Source organism: Bos indicus x Bos taurus, chromosome 15, assembly GCF_003369695.1.
Source record: "Bos indicus x Bos taurus breed Angus x Brahman F1 hybrid chromosome 15, Bos_hybrid_MaternalHap_v2.0, whole genome shotgun sequence".
Lineage (NCBI taxonomy): Eukaryota > Metazoa > Chordata > Mammalia > Artiodactyla > Bovidae > Bos > Bos indicus x Bos taurus.
The window spans coordinates 32,234,254-32,253,480 of record NC_040090.1 but is presented as its reverse complement, the minus strand read 5'-3'; the positions used below and the strand labels follow the sequence as shown (position 1 = coordinate 32,253,480).

At 43.0% G+C, this 19,227-nt stretch overlaps 1 protein-coding gene, 1 long non-coding RNA gene and 1 other non-coding gene across 6 annotated transcripts; 2 read left to right on the top strand and 1 right to left on the bottom strand.

Moving 5' to 3' along the window:
* Window positions 1-384: 384 nt before the first annotated feature.
* On the bottom strand, window positions 385-10,042 carry LOC113904725. 2 transcript variants are annotated; one of them, XR_003514582.1, is made up of 3 exons: window positions 9,955-10,042; window positions 1,881-2,050; window positions 385-425 (listed from the first exon to the last, which is right to left on the bottom strand). It is a non-coding gene; the product is annotated as an uncharacterized LOC113904725 (long non-coding RNA). The 2 variants fall into 2 exon arrangements; XR_003514583.1 differs by having other exon boundaries at window positions 9,877-10,030.
* TRNAG-CCC lies at window positions 590-662 on the top strand. The gene has a single exon. It is a non-coding gene; the product is annotated as a tRNA-Gly (tRNA).
* Window positions 10,043-14,115: 4,073 nt separating the features above from the next.
* On the top strand, window positions 14,116-17,666 carry FOLR2 (folate receptor beta). Of its 3 annotated transcripts, none has more exons than XM_027563000.1 (5): window positions 14,116-14,247; window positions 15,405-15,575; window positions 16,616-16,804; window positions 16,917-17,052; window positions 17,202-17,666. In XM_027563000.1, exons 2-5 carry the CDS (start codon window positions 15,426-15,428, stop codon window positions 17,486-17,488), a joined length of 762 nt encoding a protein of 253 aa, XP_027418801.1. In that variant the 5' UTR covers window positions 14,116-14,247; window positions 15,405-15,425; the 3' UTR covers window positions 17,489-17,666. The 3 variants fall into 3 exon arrangements, with proteins under 3 accessions (XP_027418801.1, XP_027418800.1, XP_027418802.1); XM_027562999.1 differs by having other exon boundaries at window positions 15,402-15,575; XM_027563001.1 differs by having other exon boundaries at window positions 14,119-14,247; window positions 15,485-15,575.
* Window positions 17,667-19,227: the final 1,561 nt, after the last annotated feature.

Sequence of the window (19,227 nt, the reverse complement as noted above, 5' to 3'; positions counted from 1 at the left end):
ATGATCTAGTGGTTTTCCCTATTTTCTTCAATTTTAGTCTGAATTTTGCAATAAGGAGTTCATGATCTGAGCCACAGTCAGTTCCCGATCTTGTTTTTTCTGCATCTTTGGCTGCAAAGAATATAATCAATCTGGTTTCGATATTGACCATCTGGTGATGTCCGTGTGTAGAGAGTCTTCTCCTGTGTTGTTGGAAGAGGGTGTTTGCTATGACCAGTGCGTTCTCTTGGCAAAAGTCTGTTAGCCTCTGACCTTCTTTGTTTTGTACTCCAAGGCCAAATTTGCCTGTTACCCCAGCTATCTCTTGACTGCCTACTTTTGCATTCCAGTCCCCTATAATGAAAAGGACACCTTTTTTTGGTGTTAGTTCTAGAAGGTCTTGTAGGTCTTCATAGAGCAGTTCAACTTCAGCTTCTTCAGCATTCCTGGTCAGGGCATAGACTTGGATTACTATGATACTGAATGGTTTGCCTTCGAAACAAATGATTCTGTTGTTTAAAATTAAAATTACAATGTAAAATTAAAATTATAATGAGGTACCATTTCATACCCACAAGAATAGTTACAATAAATAAGACAGGCAGGAACTTCCCTGGTGGTCCAGTGGTTAAGACTCTATGCTCCCAATGCAGAGGGCCCAGGTTCGATCCCTGGTCAGGGAACTAGATTCCATAGCTAAAAGGTCATATGCTGAAACTAAAGATCCCACAGGCTGCAACAAAGATCCTGTGGGCCACAACTAAGACCCAGTGCAGTCAAATAAATAAATACTTAGGGAAAAAAAAAGACAGGCAATGACAAATGTTCACCAACATGAAGGGAAACTAGAACCAGCCTGTATTGCTAATGGGAATGTGAAATAGTACAGTCCTTTGGAAAACAGTGTGGTAGTTTCTCAAAAAGTTAAGCAAAACCCATTGATTCTTCTTCAAAGCAACTACTCAAGAGAAATGAAAAAACAAATCCACAAATGTGGATGTTCATAGCAGCATTATTCATAAAAGCCCCAAACTGAAAATAACTTCAATGTCTATGAACTAGTGAGTAGACAGACAAAATGTGTTGTAGCCATACAACAAAATGCTATTTAGCAATAAAACGTAATGAACTATTAGTACACGCTACATTATGGGTGAACCTTAAAAACCTTATGCTAGGTGGAAGTCCATTAGTTCCAGAAAAGACAAACTTAGAGAGACAGAAAGTAGACTAGTGGTAGCCTGGGGCTGGATTTTAGGAACAGGGATTAACTATAAATGGGCATAAGGAGGGATGAAAATGTTCTAAAGCTCATTTATGGTGAGGTTGCACCACTCTGGAAAATCACTGTAAGCATTAAATGTGTAAATTTTATGATATGCAAAATGAATAAATACATGGATGAATAAATGAATGATTGCCTATAGAATACACTCCCTTGCAATGGCAGTATATAAGGAATTTTACATATTTCTGAATTTCTGTTTAGTGTATTCATGAGGGGATATACTCTAAGGAATTTAGTGACTGGCACCATAAAAATCTATCATCTGAGCCAAACTCTATTCCATCATGAACTTTGAGAGATTTGTTGGGCCAACGTGGCAATAAAGGAGGGAGTCAATTCTTGGAATAGTTGTAGACGATACCAATGTGGATGCTTAGGATAGTGGCCCATTGACCAAGAATTTTTTTTAGGGAGAATGTTTATTGTGGTTGGCACAAGTATGGTCTACTAAATTGAGGGTTAGAGACCACAGCCAGGAGAATGAAAAAGGGCTGTATCATATGACTAATCAAAAAAAGAACATGAAGCACATTACCAAAAATACCAACACAATGACCACAATCATACAGCCTTCATCAACTTCCCTAATTCTTTAAAAATGTTTTCTGATTACCTGTTTGTGTCTTGAATCTGTCTCCATAGATGTCTCCTTCTTTGGGGCTAGAATTTTTCTGGAGATTGCAAGTTCCAAGGCTCTGACAGGTTAAATCATCCAAGCGTTAGTTTATGGTGGTGACATCAGATTCATGAGTCTATTTTCCAGTCAGTCAATTATGGTAGGATCTTTAGAAAAACAAGAGGAGAGAAGAGAAACCATTGTTAGCAGGAACCAAGATTTGGTCAATCTATTAATTTCTAGTATCAGAATAAAAGAGAGAAGAATTTTCACTGGGGTGTAATTTCAGGTTGGTGCAAAAATAATTGCATTTTTTTGCATTGGAAATGATGTTAGACAAAAAACAAATTTGAGCAATTTTTTAATTCAAGTTCAAAATGGGTCATAAAGCAGCAGAGAGAACTTGCAACATCAGCAACACATTTGGCCCAGGAATGGCTAATGAACATACAGTGTAGTGGTGGTTCAAGAAGTTTTGCAAAGGAGATAAGAGCTTCGAAGATGAGGAGTGTAGTCGCTGGCCACCGGAAGTTGACGACAACAGAGAGCATCATCAAAGTTGATCCTCTCACAACTACATGAGAAGTTGCTGAAGAACTCAACATCGACCATTCTACAGTCATCTGGCATTTGAAGCAAATTGGAAAGATGAAAAAGCTCAATAAGTGGGTGCCTCATGAGCCAACTGCAAATCAAAAAATCATTGTTTTGAAGTGTCCTCTTCTCTTATTCTATGCAACAACAATGAACCATTTCTCAATTGGATTGTGACATGCGAAGCAAAGTGGATTTTATATGACAACCGGTGATGCCCAGCTCAGTGCTGGAGTGAGAAGCTCCAAACATGGTTCCTGTGTGGTGGTCTGCTGCCTGTCTGATCCACTACAGTTTCCTGAATCCTGGCAAAATCATGACATCTGAGAAGTATGCTCAGCAAATTGATGAGAGGCGCTGAAAACTGCAGCACCTGCAGCCTGCATTGTTCAACAGAGAGGACCCAATTCTACTCCAGGACATTGCCCAGCCACACATCACACAACCATGCTTCAAAAGTTGAACAAACTGGGCTATGAAGTTTTGCCTCATCCGCCATATTCACCTGACCTCCTGCCGACCAACAACCCCTTCTTCAAGCATCTTGACAACTTTTGCAGGGAAAATGTGTCCACAACCAGCAGCAGGTGGAAAATGCTTTCTAGGAGTTCTTTGAATCCTGAAGCACAAATTTTATGCTACAGGAATAAACAAGCTCATTTCTCACTGGCAAAAATATGTTGATTGTGATTGCTCCTATTTTGATTAATAAAGGTGTGTTTAGGCGTAGTTATAATGATTTAAACTGCAATTTCTTTTGCACCAACAGAACATGAACCTACTGCTGACTGCTGTATTCCACAAGGTCTCAGTTGATGGCTGTTTTGAGGAGAACATATTATTAGAACCTGGAGAGGGAGAAGTGGACAAGGAGAGTCTGTCTTCTCAGCCAATTTAACCAGCCTGTTTTTTATAATTCCATTTGTCCTTTCTATTTGCCTCAGCTCTGTAAATGATGCACAGTGGGTGTATTTAGAAATCTTGAGGACCTTACAGCCCATTTTGTAAGTTGTACATGAAAATTACTATCAATAATAGAAGGTCATCTTAAAGAATAAAATCATCCTGGAAATAGATTTGTTGACAATCATCATGCAAACCCTTACTTATGAAAATGAGTGTGCTTTTTACTCATCTGGGAAAGTCCGCAATCACTAAACATTCACAGTCATAATCCATTACCTTGTATAAAAATCCTCTAGAAAGGATGAGTTCTTTTCTTTGCTCTAACATCTTTCTCTACAACATGAACACGATGTACAGGGACGCTCTCATAATACTGATAAGCTGGATTTTAAAACATGGAGCATACCACTTATACCTATTTTTAGCATCCTTCCTTGTCTCCCTTGTCTCCTTCTTTACTTATGAGTGCTGTGCCAAGAGGGAGCAAATTTTTTATGTATTCTAGCAGCTGTCTGGTAAGTTCCAAGATGATTTTGGTATAAAATACGTCTTGATAGGTTTATTATTCTGAATTTAGGACCTGATCTTGGAGAAGGGAAACAAACAAAAAAGTGTTGTCAGGAAATAGCCTCACTCTTGGCTATATTATTAATATGACAGCTATATTTTGTAACAACCTGTCTCTAAGAGTTTAACTTCTCTAAAAATGAGGGATCCTCCTGTTTTATGTTATATCATGACCTAAGAGCATGATGCAAGTTAGTACAAAGCCCTCAAAATTAACATGTTTTTTGAAAAGTGAAAGTTCAAATTCAGGGACTTCCCTGGTGGTCCAGTGGTTAAGAATCCACCTTCCAATACAGTGGACCTGGTTCGAGCCCTGGTTGTGGAACCAAGATTTCACATGCAGTGGGGCAACTAAATCGCATTCTGGAACTACTGAGCCCATGTGCTCTAGAGCCCACGCACTGCAACTAAGACTAACACAGCCAAATAAATATAATAAATATATATATATATATATATTTTTAAGTAAGTTTAAGTTTAGGTTGGTAAGGACGTAACTTTGCTATACATGCAAAACATATAGGAAAAACTAACTTATTATTCATTTTAACAGTAGACTGTGTACTCAGAGACCATTTTACTTACAAGTGACCAATATTATTTAAAGCTTTATGCTTCTTTAAATAGAAGGAATCTGAAGAAGAACTTCTGGAATGACAGTCAGAACATCTGAAAATCCACTCCTCCATACAAGCAGTAACACTGGAAAAACTTGTCAAATCCAACTTTTCCAGAACTCTGGAAGTTAACCAAAGCTTTCAAAAATCTAAGGAGAATTTATTCAAGAAAAATTGCTGAATATCACTAGAACAGTGAACTTTGTGGCATTTTTATTTGCTTTTTCCGATCCTCCTCTACACAACACCACAGTAGTATCCAAAATCGGCAGTCTCACAACTCCTGCTGCTGCTGCTGCTAAGTCGCTTCAGTCGTGTCCAACTCTGTGCGACCCCATAGATGGCAGCCCACCAGGCTCCCCCGTCCCTGGGATTCTCCTGGCAAGAACACTGGAGTGGGTTGCCATTTCCTTCTCCAATCTCACAACTCCAGTAATAACTACAAAAACCAGTGACCTAGCAGCCACTAGAGGGGGCAGAGTGGGTGTGAAATTCCCCAAAAAGCTCTGTTCCAAGAGAACTGTCACTGCTTGATCTGTCTGGAAGCTCTGTGAAGAGCCCCATTCACAGGGCTTGTCTGACTCAGAGCCCACTCAGTGAGAAACCCTGTCCCCAGGTGTTTGTCTAAACAAGCAACAGCTAATTATTTGACATCCCAGCCTCCTACCAGTTGTGGCAAACAAGAGGTATGATAAAAAAAAAAAAAAAAAAACTTAAAAGTAATATTAGGGAATGAGAAGCCAAGAGAGAGCTTTGAAAAGCTCTGACATCTACTTGGGAATCCTAAAATTTATGTGCATTTGCAGAACTGTGAGTATGTCCAGGAAATACCGGAGAAGGCACCAGTCCCTTAACCCTGGTGACCTTGAGGCCTTGCTCACGCAGGTAGTGACGAATAAGGCAGAGTAAACTGCTAGAGCATTTGAAGCTTGCCTGAACCAGCATACAGAGTCCCTTAGCAAAGAGTAGGAGACATTGCTTCAAGGCATTTAAGGAAAGCTCTGTCCAATCATTGGCTGACAACTGAGCTAACCAGGCAGAAACTTCAGTGACTACCATGTACCAGAACAGACTTTTTAGAAGTAGTCCATGAAAATCAATAAACAAATAAACAGCACAAACAGCAAGCTCTGGTTGAAAAGATACGATTTCTGAAGTTTTCCCATATATTATTTAAAATATCCAGTTTTCAGCAAAAAATGTTAGACATATAAAGAAATAGGAAAGCATGGCCCAAGCAAAGAGAAAAAAGTAGTCAATAAAAACTGTCCCTGAGGAAGCCCAGATGTTGGACTTATTAGACAAAGATAAGGTATTAAGATATAATACCTTTAAATCAGGTATTATAAATAAGAACTAGAGGAAATTGGGTCTAAGGAAGTCAAGGAAAATATGAAAATGACATCTCACCAAATACAGAATATCCATGAGATATAAATTATTTAAAAAGGAAGTAGAAAATTCTGGAGCAGAACAGTACAATAACTGAAATTAAAAATTTACTAGAACTTCCTCAACTTGATAAAGAATATCTACAAAAGGCCCTAGAGCTAACATCATATGTCATAGTGAGAAACTTGAGGCTTTCCCAAGAAGGATGTCTCTTCTCACCACTCCTTTTCAACAGGATACTGGGAGTTCTAACCAACGCTTAGGATGAGAAAAGAAAAAGCTATACAAGTTGGGGAGGGAGAAATAAGTGTCTTTGTTAGTAGATGACATGTTCGCCTATGTAGAAAATCTGCAAGAACTGACCAAAAAACTCCTGGAACTAATAAGTGATTATAACAAAGTTGGAGGACATAAGGTCAATAAGCAAAAGTCAATCTAGCCTTCCCACATACTAGCAATGAACAGTTCAGGTCCGACTCTTTTCGACCCCATAGACTATACAGTCCATGGGATTCTCCAGGTCAGAATACTGGAGTGGGTAGCCTTTCCCCTCTCCAGGGGATCTTCCCAACCCAGGGATTGAACCCAGGTCTCCCACAGTACAAGTAGATTCTTTACCAGCTGAGCCATGAAGGAAGCCCAATGAACAGTTAGAACTCAAAATTTTAAAATATATATATATATTATGTTATGGGACTTCCCTAGTGGTCCAGTGGTTAAGAATCTGCCTGCCAGGGGACACAAGTTCGATCCCTGTTCTGGAAAGATCCCACAGGCCACAGAGCGACTAAGCTATTGAAACCCTCAGGCCTATAGCACGTGCTCGGAAACAAAAGATATCACCGCACTGAGGAGCCTGCACGTGGCAACTAAAAAGTAGCTCCTGCTCCTCACAACTAGAGAAAGCCCACAGGCAGCAATGAAAACATAACACAGCCAAAAATAAAATAAATAAATAAAATTGTTAAAAGATCAAAACTTATTGGATACAGCTAAAGCATTGTTTAGAGGGAAATCTAGAGCTATAAAAGCCTATATTAAAAAAAAGATTTAAAATCAGTAACCTAACCTATTACCTTAAAAAAATAAAAACAGACTAAATAAAACAAAATAAACTCAAAGCTATCAAAATGAAAAAAATAATGAGTAAAGCAAAAATAAATGGAACAGAGGATAGAAAGACAACAGGGAAAATGAAGAAAATCAAAAGTTGGTTCTCTGAAAAAGTCAACAAAATTGATACATCTTTAGCTACATTGATTTCAAGAAAAAAAGAGAGAAGAATCAAATTATTAATATCAGGAATAGAAGAAGGGATATTACTGTTATTCCCACAGAAATAAAAAGCATTGTAACAATATTATGAACAACTGTAAGTCAATAGATAACATAGCACAAATGAAATGGACAAATTCCTAGAAAAGCACAAACTATCAAAGATGACACACAAATAAGTAAAATATTTAAAGTGAAGTCCCTCAGTCGTGTCCGACTCTTTGTGACCCCATGGACTGCAGCCCACCAGGCTCCTCTGTCCATGGGATTCTCCAGGCAAGAATACTGGAGTGGGTTGCCATTTTCTTCTCCAAGGGATCTTCCTGACCCAGGAATTGAACCCAGGTCTCCCGCATTGCGGGCAGACACTTTAACCTCTGAGCCACCAGGGAAGCTAGTAAAGGGGTTTTGCTGGTGGCTCAGACAGTAAAGAATCTGCCTGCAATGCAGGAGACCTGGGTTCAATCCCTGGGCCGGAAAGATCCCCTGGAGGAGGAAATGGCAACCCATTCCAGGATTCTTGCCTGGAGAATCCCATGGACAGAGGAGCCTGTCAGGCTATGGTTCATGTGGTCGAAAAGAGTTGGACACAACTGAAGTGACTTACGGAGAAGGCAATGGCACCCCACTCCAGCACTGTTGCCTGGAAAATCCCATGGATGGAGGAGCCTGGTAGGCTGCAGTCCATGGGGTTGCACAGAGTTGGACATGACTGAAGTGACTTAGCAGCAGCAGCAGCAGAAGTGACTTAGCAAGCATAAAAAGTAAAGAGATTGAATTAGTTTTTTTTTTAATCAATTAGTTAATTAATTTTGACCATGCCTTGGCATGTGGGATTTTAGTATCTGGATCAGAACCTGCACCCCCTGCAGTGGAAGCTCAGAATCTTAACCACTGGACCACCAGGAAAGTCCCTGAATTAGTAATTTTAAAACTTCCTCAAAGAAAAGTTCAGGCCCAGATGGCCTCAGTGATGCATTCTACCAAATGTTTGAAGGATAATGAATACCAATCCTTCGCAAATTCTTAAAAAAAAAAAAAGGAGAGAACACCCCCCAACTCATAAAATTAAACAATATCAAGAAAAAAACCTACAGACCAACATCTTTTATGAATAAAGATGTAAATCTCAACAAAACATCAGAGAACTCAGCAGCATATAGAAAAGGATTATACACCAATACCAACTGGGAGAATTTAAAGAATGTAACTTGGTTTAGCATCTCAAAATCAATTGATTTAACACACCATATTACTAGGATAAAATACAAACCACATGATCATCTCAGTGGATGCAGGAACATCATTTGACAAAATCCTTTAATTAAAAAAACAAAATAAAACACTGAACCAACTAGGAATAGAAGGGATTTTCCCCAATGTGATAAAGGACTTCTATGAAAAACCCACAGCTAACATCCTGTTCTAAGCCAAAAGGCTTTATCCCTCAGATCAGCAATAAGACAATTATAACTCTCATCTTGTCTATTCAATGCTGTATAAAGGTTGTAGCCAGGGCTATTAGTGAAGAAAAAGAAATAAGAAACACATGAATTGGAAAGCAAGAAGTAACACTATTTTTATTCACAGATAACATGACATTCTGTATAGAAAATCCTAAGGAACCCTCAAACACATGATTATTAACAAGTGAGTTCAGCAAATTTGAGGAGACTCACACTTCCTGATTTCAAAACTCACTACAAACAATAATCAGACAAAGCAGGAGTAGCAGAAGATAGATAGGATAGAACCTAGAGCCCAGATTTTTGACAACAGTGCCAAGACAATGCAATAGGAGAAAGAATAATCTTTTCAAGAGATGGTGCTGGGGCACAACTCAATATTCACATGCAGAAAAATTAGGTTGAAACCTTATTTTACACCACACACAAATTAACTCAAAAATGGATCAAAGACCTAAACATAAGAGCTATAAGAGAACTTAGGGGAAGAGCTTCAATAATTTCTTAGATATAGCAAAAGTAACAACAACAAAAAAAGATAAATTGAGTTACATCAAAATTTAAAACTTCTGTGCAGCAAAAGACAAAAGAATAAAAGGGCAACATACAGAATACAGAATCAGAACATATGTCTGATAAGTTAACCCAGAATATATATTGAGAATTCCTATAATTTAACAACAAAAGACGTGTAAACTGATTAAAAAACGGGCAAATAACACAAATAGACGTTTCTCCAAAGAAGATATACAAATGACCAACAAGCATATGAAAAAAGGTTCCACATTACTAATCATTAGAGAAATGCAAATTACAACCACAGTTACATATCACCTCATACCCACTAGGGTGGCTACTGTTAAAGAAACAAACAAACCAACAGAAGATATTAATACGTTTTGGCCAGAATGTGGAGAAATTGAAATTCTTGTACACTGTTGGTGGAAATATAAAATTGTGCATCCATTTTAGAAAACAGTATGATAGTTCCTCAAAATTAAAAATAGAGGGACTTCCCTAGTGATCCAGTGGCTAAAACACCAAGCTCCCAAGGCACAGGGCCTGGGTTTGACCCCTGATCAGGGAACTAGATCTCACGTGTCACAACTAAAAGTTTGCAGGCTGACACTAAAAGACCCTGCATGCTATAATTTAAAAAATTAAAAATAGAATTACCATACAATCCAGCTATTCCACTTCTGGTTATATATCCAAAAGAATCGAAAGCAGTGTCCCAAAGAGATAATTGTATACCTGTGTTCACAGTAGCATTCTTCAGGATACATTCCTGGTGGTCTAGTGTTGGACTCTGCACGTCCAACACAGAGGGTGCCATTCAATCCCTGGTAGGGAAACTATGATCCCATATGCCACGTGGCGTGGCCAAAAAAAAAACAAACAATGTCATGATAGCATTCTTCACAATAGCCAAAATGTGGAAGCAGTTCAAATGTCCAAGGATGGATGAATGGATAAAATATTATCCATTGTAGTATACATACAATGGAATATTATTCAGCTATAAAAAGGAATGAAATTCTGAAATGTGGATGAACCCTAGGACATTAGGCTAAGTGAAATCAGACAGACACAAAAGGACAAATAATGTGTGATCCCAATTATATGAGGGAAAATCACTGCAGATGGTGACTGCAGCCATGAAATTCAAAGATGCTGGCTCCTTGGAAGAAAAGCTATGATAAACCTAGAGAACATATTAAAAAGCAGAGACATTATTTGCCGACAAAGGTCCATCTAGTCCAGTAGTCATGTATGGATGTGATGCTAAGTCACTTCAGTCATGTCCGACTCTGTGCAACCCCGTAGACGGCAGCCCACCAGGCTCCCCCATCCCTGGGATTCTCCAGGCAAGAACACTAGAGTGGGTTGCCATTTCCTTCTCCAATGCATGAAAGTGAAAAGTAAAAGTGAAGTCGCTCAGTCATATCTGACTGTTAGAGACCCATGGACTGCAGCCTACCAGGCTCCTCTGTCCATGGGATTTTCCAGGCGAGAGTACTGGAGTGGGTTGCCATTGCCTTCTCCAATGGATGTGAGAGTTGGACTACAAAGAAAGCTGAGTGCTGAAGAATTGATGCTTTTGAGCTGTGGTGTTGGAGAAGACTCTTGAGAGTCCCTTGGACAGCAAGGAGATTCAAACAGTCCATCCTAAAGGAAATCAATCCTGAATACTCATTGGAAGGACTGATGCTCAGGCTGAAGCTCCAAAACTTTGGCCACCTGATGCGAAGAGCTGACTCATTGGAAAAGACCCTGATGCTGGGAAAGATTGAAGGCAGGAGGAGAAGGGGGTGACAGAGGGCAAGGTGGTTGGATGGCATCACCAACTCAATGGACATGAGTATGAGCAAGCTCCGGGAGATGATGGACAGGGAAGGCTTGCGTGCTGCAGTCCATGGAGTTGCAAGGAGTCGGACACGACTGAGCGACTGAACAACAACAACAAAAAGAGTAGCCAAATTCATAGACATAAAAAATTGAATGGCCATTGCCAGCGACTGGGGAGAAGAGGTAATGGGGGACTGCTGATATGATGGAAATAGAGCTTCTGTTTTACAGAATGAAAATGGCCTAGAGATGTGTTGCACAACAATATGAATATACTTAACACCACTGAACCATAAGCTTAAAATAGAACAGTAAATTTTCAGTAGTCTATATTTTACCACATTTGTTTAAAAGGCTACAAAATTGCTTAATTATGTTTACAGATACGGAAGATGGTGAGGTATTATCATTTATCAGATTCGAGACAATTTTTCTCTGTGACCCTTGACTGCTATACCTCAACTTCTAGCTGGTTCATCTGGCTGCTCATAAATTAACCTGATTTTTGCCATTCAAGCCTTCTCAAGCAACCTAAATGTCCATCAACAGATGAATGGATAAAGAAGATGTGGTGTGTATACATATGTTTTTACACACACATATACACACACAGGGGCTTCCCTGATAACTCGGTCAGTAAATAATCTGCCGGCAGTGCAGGAGACCCAGGTTTGATCCCTGGGTTGGGAAGATCCCCTGGAGAAGGAAATGGCAACCCACTCCAGTATCCTTACCTGGAAAATCCCATGGACAGAGAAGCCTGGTGGGCTGCAGTCCATGGGCGCAGAGTCAGGCATGACTGAGCAACACTGAGGAACTGATGCACACAAATAAAATATTACTCAGCCATAAAAAGAATGAAATATTGCTATTTGAAGCATATGAATGGATGTACAGATTGTCATACTAAGTAAAATAAGTCAGGTAAAAAAAGACAAATATTATATGATATCACTTATATATGGAATCTAAAAAAAATACATTACTGTGTGATGTGGCTAAAATAATAATAATACAAATGAACTTATTTACAAAATAGAAACAGAGTCACAGACATAGAAAACAAACTTATGGTTACCAAATGGGAAAGGGGATAGAGAAGAACAAATTAGGAGTATGGGACTAACAGCTACACACTTGTAATAACCTACAATGGAAAATAATCTTGTAATAACCTACAATGGAAAAGAATATGAAGATGTATACCTGAAGCTAATACAATATTATAAATCAACTATAGTTAAATTGGGCTTCCCTGGTGGCTCAGACAGTAAAGAATCTGCCTCCAGTTCAGGAGACCTGGGTTTGATCCCCAGGTCAGGAAGATCCCCTGGAGAAGGGCATGGCAACCCACTCCAGTAGTATTCATGCCTGGAGAATTCCATGGACAGAGGAGCCTGGTGGGCTACAGTCCACTGGGTCGCAAAGAGTTGGATACAACTGAGTGACATCACACACACACACATAGTTAAATTGAAAAAAAAAAATTTTTTTTAAGCCTACTCAGTATATGACAGACTTTTCTACATATAATTCTTAACAGTTTTTTTGTGAGCAAACTGAAGCTGAGAAAGGTTCGGTAATATTTCCTATAGCTGTGGGAGAGATGGAGCTATCACCGGGTTCCATCCTGGCTGCAAAGCCTGGGTTCTTCCTCACTAGGTCCCATTCCCCTCAAGTCAGCACTTGGGGTCAAAAATTCAGATCCCCTCTTGGAGATGAGCAAATTATCTAGACTTTTTAACATTTAAGTTTAATTTTTATTTATTTTGGCTGTGCTGGGTCTTCATCACTGCTCAGACTCTTCTCTAGTTGTGGAGAGTGGGGGCTCCTCTCTAGTTGCGCTGCGTAGGCTTCTCATTGTGGTGGCTTCTTTTGTTGAGGGGCACAGGCCCTAGGGTGCATGGGTCTCAGGAATTTCGGTTCCCAAGTTCTAGAGGGCAGACTTCAGTAGCTGTGGTGCCCGGGCTTAGTTGCTCTGAGGCACATGGGATCTTCCTGGATCAGGGATTGAAGTCATGTCTCCTGCATTGGCAGGCGGATTCTTTACCACTGAGCCACTAGGGAAGCCCACTCTAGATTTTTTTTTTTTTAAACTTTACATAATTGTATTAGTTTTGCCAAACATCAAAATGAATCCACCACAGGTATACATGTGTTCCCCATCCTGAACCCTCTTCCCTCCTCCCTCCCCATACCATCCCTCTGGGTCGTCCCAGTGCACTAGCCCCAAGCATCCAGTATCGTGCATCGAACCTGGACTGGCATCTTGTTTCATACATGATATTTTACATGTTTCAATGCCATTCTCCCAAATCTTCCCACCCTCTCCCTCTCCCACAGAGTCCATAAGACTGTTCTATACATCAGTGTCTCTTTTGCTGTCTAGTACACAGGGTTATTGTTACCATCTTTCTAAATTCCATATATATGCGTTAGTATACTGTATTGGTGTTTTTCTTTCTGGCTTACTTCACTCTGTATAATAGGCTCCAGTTTCATCCACCTCATTAGAACTGATTCAAATGTATTCTTTTTAATGGCTGAGTAATACTCCATTGTGTATATGTACCATAGCTTTCTTATCCATTCATCTGCTGATGGACATCTAGGTTGCTTCCATGTCCTGGCTATTATAAACAGTGCTTCAATGAACATTGGGGTACACGTGTCTCTTTCCCTTCTGGTTTCCTCAGTGTGTATGCCCAGCAGTGGGATTGCTGGATCATAAGGCAGTTCTATTTCCAGTTTTTTAAGGAATCTCCACACTGTTCTCCATAGTGGCTGTACTAGTTTGCATTCCCACCAGCAGTGTAAGAGGGTTCCCTTTTCTCCACACCCTCTCCAGCATTTATTATTTGTAGACTTTTGGATCGCAGCCATTCTGACTGGTGTGAAATCCACTCTAGATTTTGATGAATGTTGAATGTGTAGACCCTGGAATGACTAAATTAACAAATAGAGAGATGAGTGTAAACACGAATGGTCACTTGACAGACTAAAGGAAACTTGGAGAGGGTGGGATCCAAAGAGAAGGAAGAGCAGGAGAAGCTGAAAGAGGAAATTGTATCTATACTTACCAGAGCTCTTAGTCAGTCTATCCTGCGCTGAGGACAGAGACCACAGAGCTGCTGCCAGCCTGGAGAAAGGCCAATCCAGTCACAGCTGCGTGTGACCCTCGTAGCAAAGGAGGCTCAGGTAAGTTGCCCCAAGGAGGGAAGTGCGACGGGCACTCAGGAGAGTTGGCAGGTTGGCACACAGGGCAGGGACACATCTCTCTTTAGAAAGAGCACTCTGGCTCCTGTGGGGAAGGTGACTTAAAGGGGAAGAAATTGGAGGAGGGAAGACCTTACTCCAAACACAGAGCCAACAGGAGTGAATTCCAGAAAGAATTTTTGGCAAGTCCCTTGCCAGGGCTTGGGGATCAACAACATGGGGAATGGTGAGAGAGAGGGAGGTCTCCATTATCAATTCTTAGGTCCCTCGGTGACAGTCTAAAGGAACAGATCTGATATGCAGGAGGTGGGTGAGGGGGTGGAAGGTGAGGGTCAGTCATGAACAGAGTAGGGGGCTGTCGCTTTTGCTGGGTGTCTCCCATGACTTTAAGTTCTTGTCCGGTTAGCAACTCCAATGTGGGGGACTTTTATGCTGTCCCTTGTCTTAGGATCCTGCATTTGTTCTTTGAAGGATAAAGGCAGGGATCTGGTTAATTTGTCCAGAAGTCGCTGAGGAGACCAGAGTCATGATGGAAGGAAATGATTTTCAGAAAATAGGGAAGGAAAAAGTCTGAGAAAGCAAAGCTGTTTAAAAACAACCCCCATCGTCATTTCTGTATTATTTAACCATCACCATCCTGTTTGGTACCTCCCTTGATCCTCATGCTGAACCGGAGAACTCAGCAGAGCTGGGTCACTGCCATGCCAGGCTAACAGGGTTTTTAAGCTGGCATGGAAACCAGGGTGATCAAGGGTGTGAAGGCAGAGCATTTGCTGGACACAGGATGAGGCTGTGTCCTCTTCTGGAGAGTGGAGCATGGACCTGAATTATTTAGTTACTTTTCTTGGGTCACTCCAGAGAGAAGGTAGGGGCACAAGGAGTCTCCTCCAACTTGGGAAAATTCCCCCAGGGAATCTAATCCCAGATCCCCTTTTGAGCTCCCCAAGCTTACAGTGAGGGAGCCGATGCCCTTGCCAATCTTCTCTACTCCAGCCTCAAGGAGCCTCAGGACCCCAACACTGAAGGAACAGGATCTGACCCCATCCTTCACCGTGGAGTTGGGGAGACTGGGGCAGGAGGCAAAGCGGGGACCCTGCGAGGGGCTCTCTCCCTTCAGACTTTGGTCTCCTCCACAGCAGACTCTGCAGGAAAGCAAAGACATGCCCTGGAAACTGACACCACTTCTGCTTTTTCTGGGTTGGATGACCTCTGTGTGCAGTGCCCGGACCCGGACAGACCTGCTCAACGTCTGCATGGATGCCAAGCACCACAAGGCAGAACCCGGCCCTGAGGACAAGCTGCACAACCAAGTGAGGATGGAGTGTGGCTCTGGGTTGGGAGGGGGCTTGTTCAGACAAGGAAGAGGAAGTCAGGGTGGTGGGGGAGGGGTTGAGGGGTCAAGCCCTTCCATTATACACTCACATCCTGAGTTACCATTGTGGGAGAAGATGAAGGCAGGATGGGGTGCAGTTGATGTGATTTCAGAGGTGGCCTGCTCAGAATAGGATCCCATGTTGGCAACAACGTGGAATAAACACTTACTGAGCGCCTCCCAGGTGTCATGTGTGTTCTGCGCATGGTTTCGTATTCCCAGAGGTCCCACGATATGGGTAGATGATGTTCTCCTCCACCTGATACAAAGGAGGACACTGAGGCCCAGAGAAGCATGTGGACACCCAGAGGATTTGGACAGGACTTGCCCCTGTGATGGGGTGGGGGTAGGATTGAGGTGGGCACTCCCAGGGGTTTAAAAGGTGAGAGATGTCAACATATATTACTGCATGCTGTGATGCAGCACACCTTTCCTCCTCTGCTCGAAAAGCCACCTTCCAATGAGGCTTAATACAACCACCCTCTTTCAAATTTCAACAATCATTCCATATTTCTATTCCCTGCTGTTATTTTATCCATATAATTGATCAGATCCTGATTTTTTTCTCTTTTAGCTTCTTACTGTCTCCCTTGACCAGAACATATATTTCTGCCTGTTTTGTTCTCTTCTGTATTCCCAGTATCTCGAACAGTAACTTGCATAAAATAAGTACTCAGTAATTATTTTTTAGGGAATAAATAAATTACTTTGTATGAAGTGTCAAGCACTGTATAAATGATAGCTATTGTCTTCCCAAGACAGGGCTTCTCCCAGGCTCTCACTGCCCCCATCAGTCTTGTAACTGTGTCTGCCCCAAGACAGGAGTTTCTGGAGGCCAAGGACAGAAGGGTCCTAATAGTGAACATTCTTAGGACAACCTGCCTGAGACAGGAGAACAAGAAGAGCCAAATGGGAAGAGGCTGGAGGTGGCAGAGTTTGTGGTCAGGAGGCAATTAGTCTCGTGTCTTCCTGACCCAGTGCACCCCCTGGAAGAAGAACGCCTGCTGCTCTGCCAGAGTCAGCCAGGAGCTGCACAAGGACACCTCCTCCTTGTATAACTTTACCTGGGACCACTGTGGCAAGATGGAACCCGCCTGCCAGCGCCACTTCATTCAGGACAACTGTTTGTACGAGTGCTCACCCAATCTGGGGCCCTGGATCCAGGAGGTACTGGGGTCTCCCTCCTTTCACCCCAGCAGGCTGCCCCCAACTCAGTCACAGCTGTTCCTACCAACATCCTTGGCTGACTGAGCCTCCCTGCCCCTACCTTCTCTCCCAGGTGAACCAGAAGTGGCGCAAAGAACGGTTCCTGAACGTGCCCCTGTGCAAAGAGGACTGTCAGAGCTGGTGGGAAGACTGCCGCACCTCCTACACCTGCAAGAGCAACTGGCACAGAGGCTGGGACTGGACCTCAGGTGAGGGCTGGGGGGCGGGGAGATGGAGGTGTGGGGTGGAGAATGGGGGTCTGAGGATTTGGAGTTGAGCAAGGATTCCTAGGGGTGGCCAGAGTTAAGCTTTAGGCCTAGGGACAGAATGTATGTGCCCACCCTCTCTCCCCCTGCAGGATCTAACAAGTGTCCAACTGGGACCATCTGCCGCACATTTGAGGCCTACTTCCCCACACCTGCAGCCCTGTGTGAGGGTCTCTGGAGTCATTCCTACAAGCTCAGCAATTACAGCCGGGGCAGTGGCCGCTGCATCCAGATGTGGTTCGACCCTGCCCAGGGCAACCCCAATGAGGAGGTGGCGAGATTCTATGCCTTGGCCTTGACTGCTGAGGCCTGGCCCCAGGGTATTAGACCTCTCTTGCTCTGCCTGGCCCTGATGCTGTCACTCTGGCTCCATGACTGAGTCCAGCCTGTCCCCAGGTTTGATGACCAGGCTGGGCTCAGTTCAGCTCCCACAAATGAGGGAGCCGTCAGCATGCTTCCATTCATCATCCATCCCTTTGTCATCCAGTTCCTGCTCCAGGATGGGGCTTGGGGTTTCTCTGACAGCCACTTCTAATAAATAGACCCAACACATCTGAGTCTGATGAATTATTTTGGTTCTGAGTTTGTGTGTGGTAGAGGGCAGATTCCACAGTTTTTGGATTCCTTCAGATTAGAGAAACAAAACATGAGCTTGTTCTGCTACTCACTATGTGAAAATGAATCAGTTGCTTAACTTCTTAAACCAGTTTCCTTCTCAATAAAGTGAAGATAATAATCCTTCCTTCTCTCATAGTTGTGAAATGTTGCCTAGAAAGCATGTGTGCCCAGTGCCTGCACATTATTAGTCCTCAGGGATCCTGTGGCCCTTGTAGCCCCAAATGAGACAGCCAAGTCCAGGACTTCATTATTTATATTGGGTCCCAGAGGAAGCCCTTTTCCCCAGGCTCTGTGCTCCCTTGTGCTGATATGGGAAAACTGGGGATTGGAGTCCAGGGAAAGCTGGGGGTGTGTGTGTGTGTGTGTGTAAACAAATTCACCCATGATACTGACTGAAGGGGCAGAGTTGGGGCTTGGCACCTCAGAGAAGAGGGCAGTTTGTGAGGTTCCCGCAGAGCAAACACTGCAGATTCTAGCCCTAGTTCAGCTCTGCTGAGTCCTGGAAGAGGGGCGGAAACTCTTAGGGCTTCTCAGAGGCGGGAACTATCCCTGACACCTTTGTCCCCTCCAGGATTGGTAGGTACCTTTGTCCCCTCCAGGACTAGTAGGTGTGCCTCTCCTGGAGGATTGCTCTGTCGTTACACAGCCCCCAGGAATTGGGCCTCAGTTTATCTCAGGGTCTCCGGCTTCCCCTTGGAGGAAGCCTTTGTCTCCACATCCCAACCACAGTTATCTTCAGAGAGGCGCAGGTACCTGAATGAGAACTCCAGGCAGGTGGTGTCCTCAACTTGAAACTAGAAGCCAGGAGTGAAGACTCAGTCTAGGTCTCTCTCGCCTCCTCATAACAAGAGGTTACTGAAGGGGGAAGTTGGCCACAGATTAGAGGACGAGTAATTGGGTTACTGGAGAGGTCTTGAGACACTGTTTCGCGTGTGGGTGGGTCTCAGTCATTACGTTTATCTAGTCTGGAAGGCCCTACAGACCCCTCTCCACGTCCCTGGTTTTGCTCCAGCTGAGTAAAGTCACTGTATATTTGAAACAGAGAAAGGAACTCTTTGAAATTGACCCATACACAGATTTTATTCAGCAAAGTGAAAGTTCCCAGGTTAAAGGGGATCCTCTGACAGCGGCCTGAGTTGGCGGCAGTGGGAACCAGGCGGGAGGCCTGTGCCTTTAAGGATCCAGGGGGCGGAGGGGCGGGGCAGGAAGCGGACTCCCAGGAGACGCCGCCACCGGCTAGGTCTTTTTTTGGGGAGGGGTGGGCCAGACCCTCCTAAGAGCTGCTGACCTTTCCGGGCGGCCCGTGGGCCCTACCTCTCCTGGTGGGAGGGGAAGAGGCCAGGGGACGACGGAGCGAACCCGGTTTAGGGGGCTCCTGGCTCCGCGTCCCGCCCACAGGCTCAAGTTTGTTGACTTGGAGGGAGTAGCTGGGGCGGGGGCGGGTGCTAATAATACCCGTTCGTTCCGCCGCCGCGCTTTACAGTTTACACAGCTGTCACC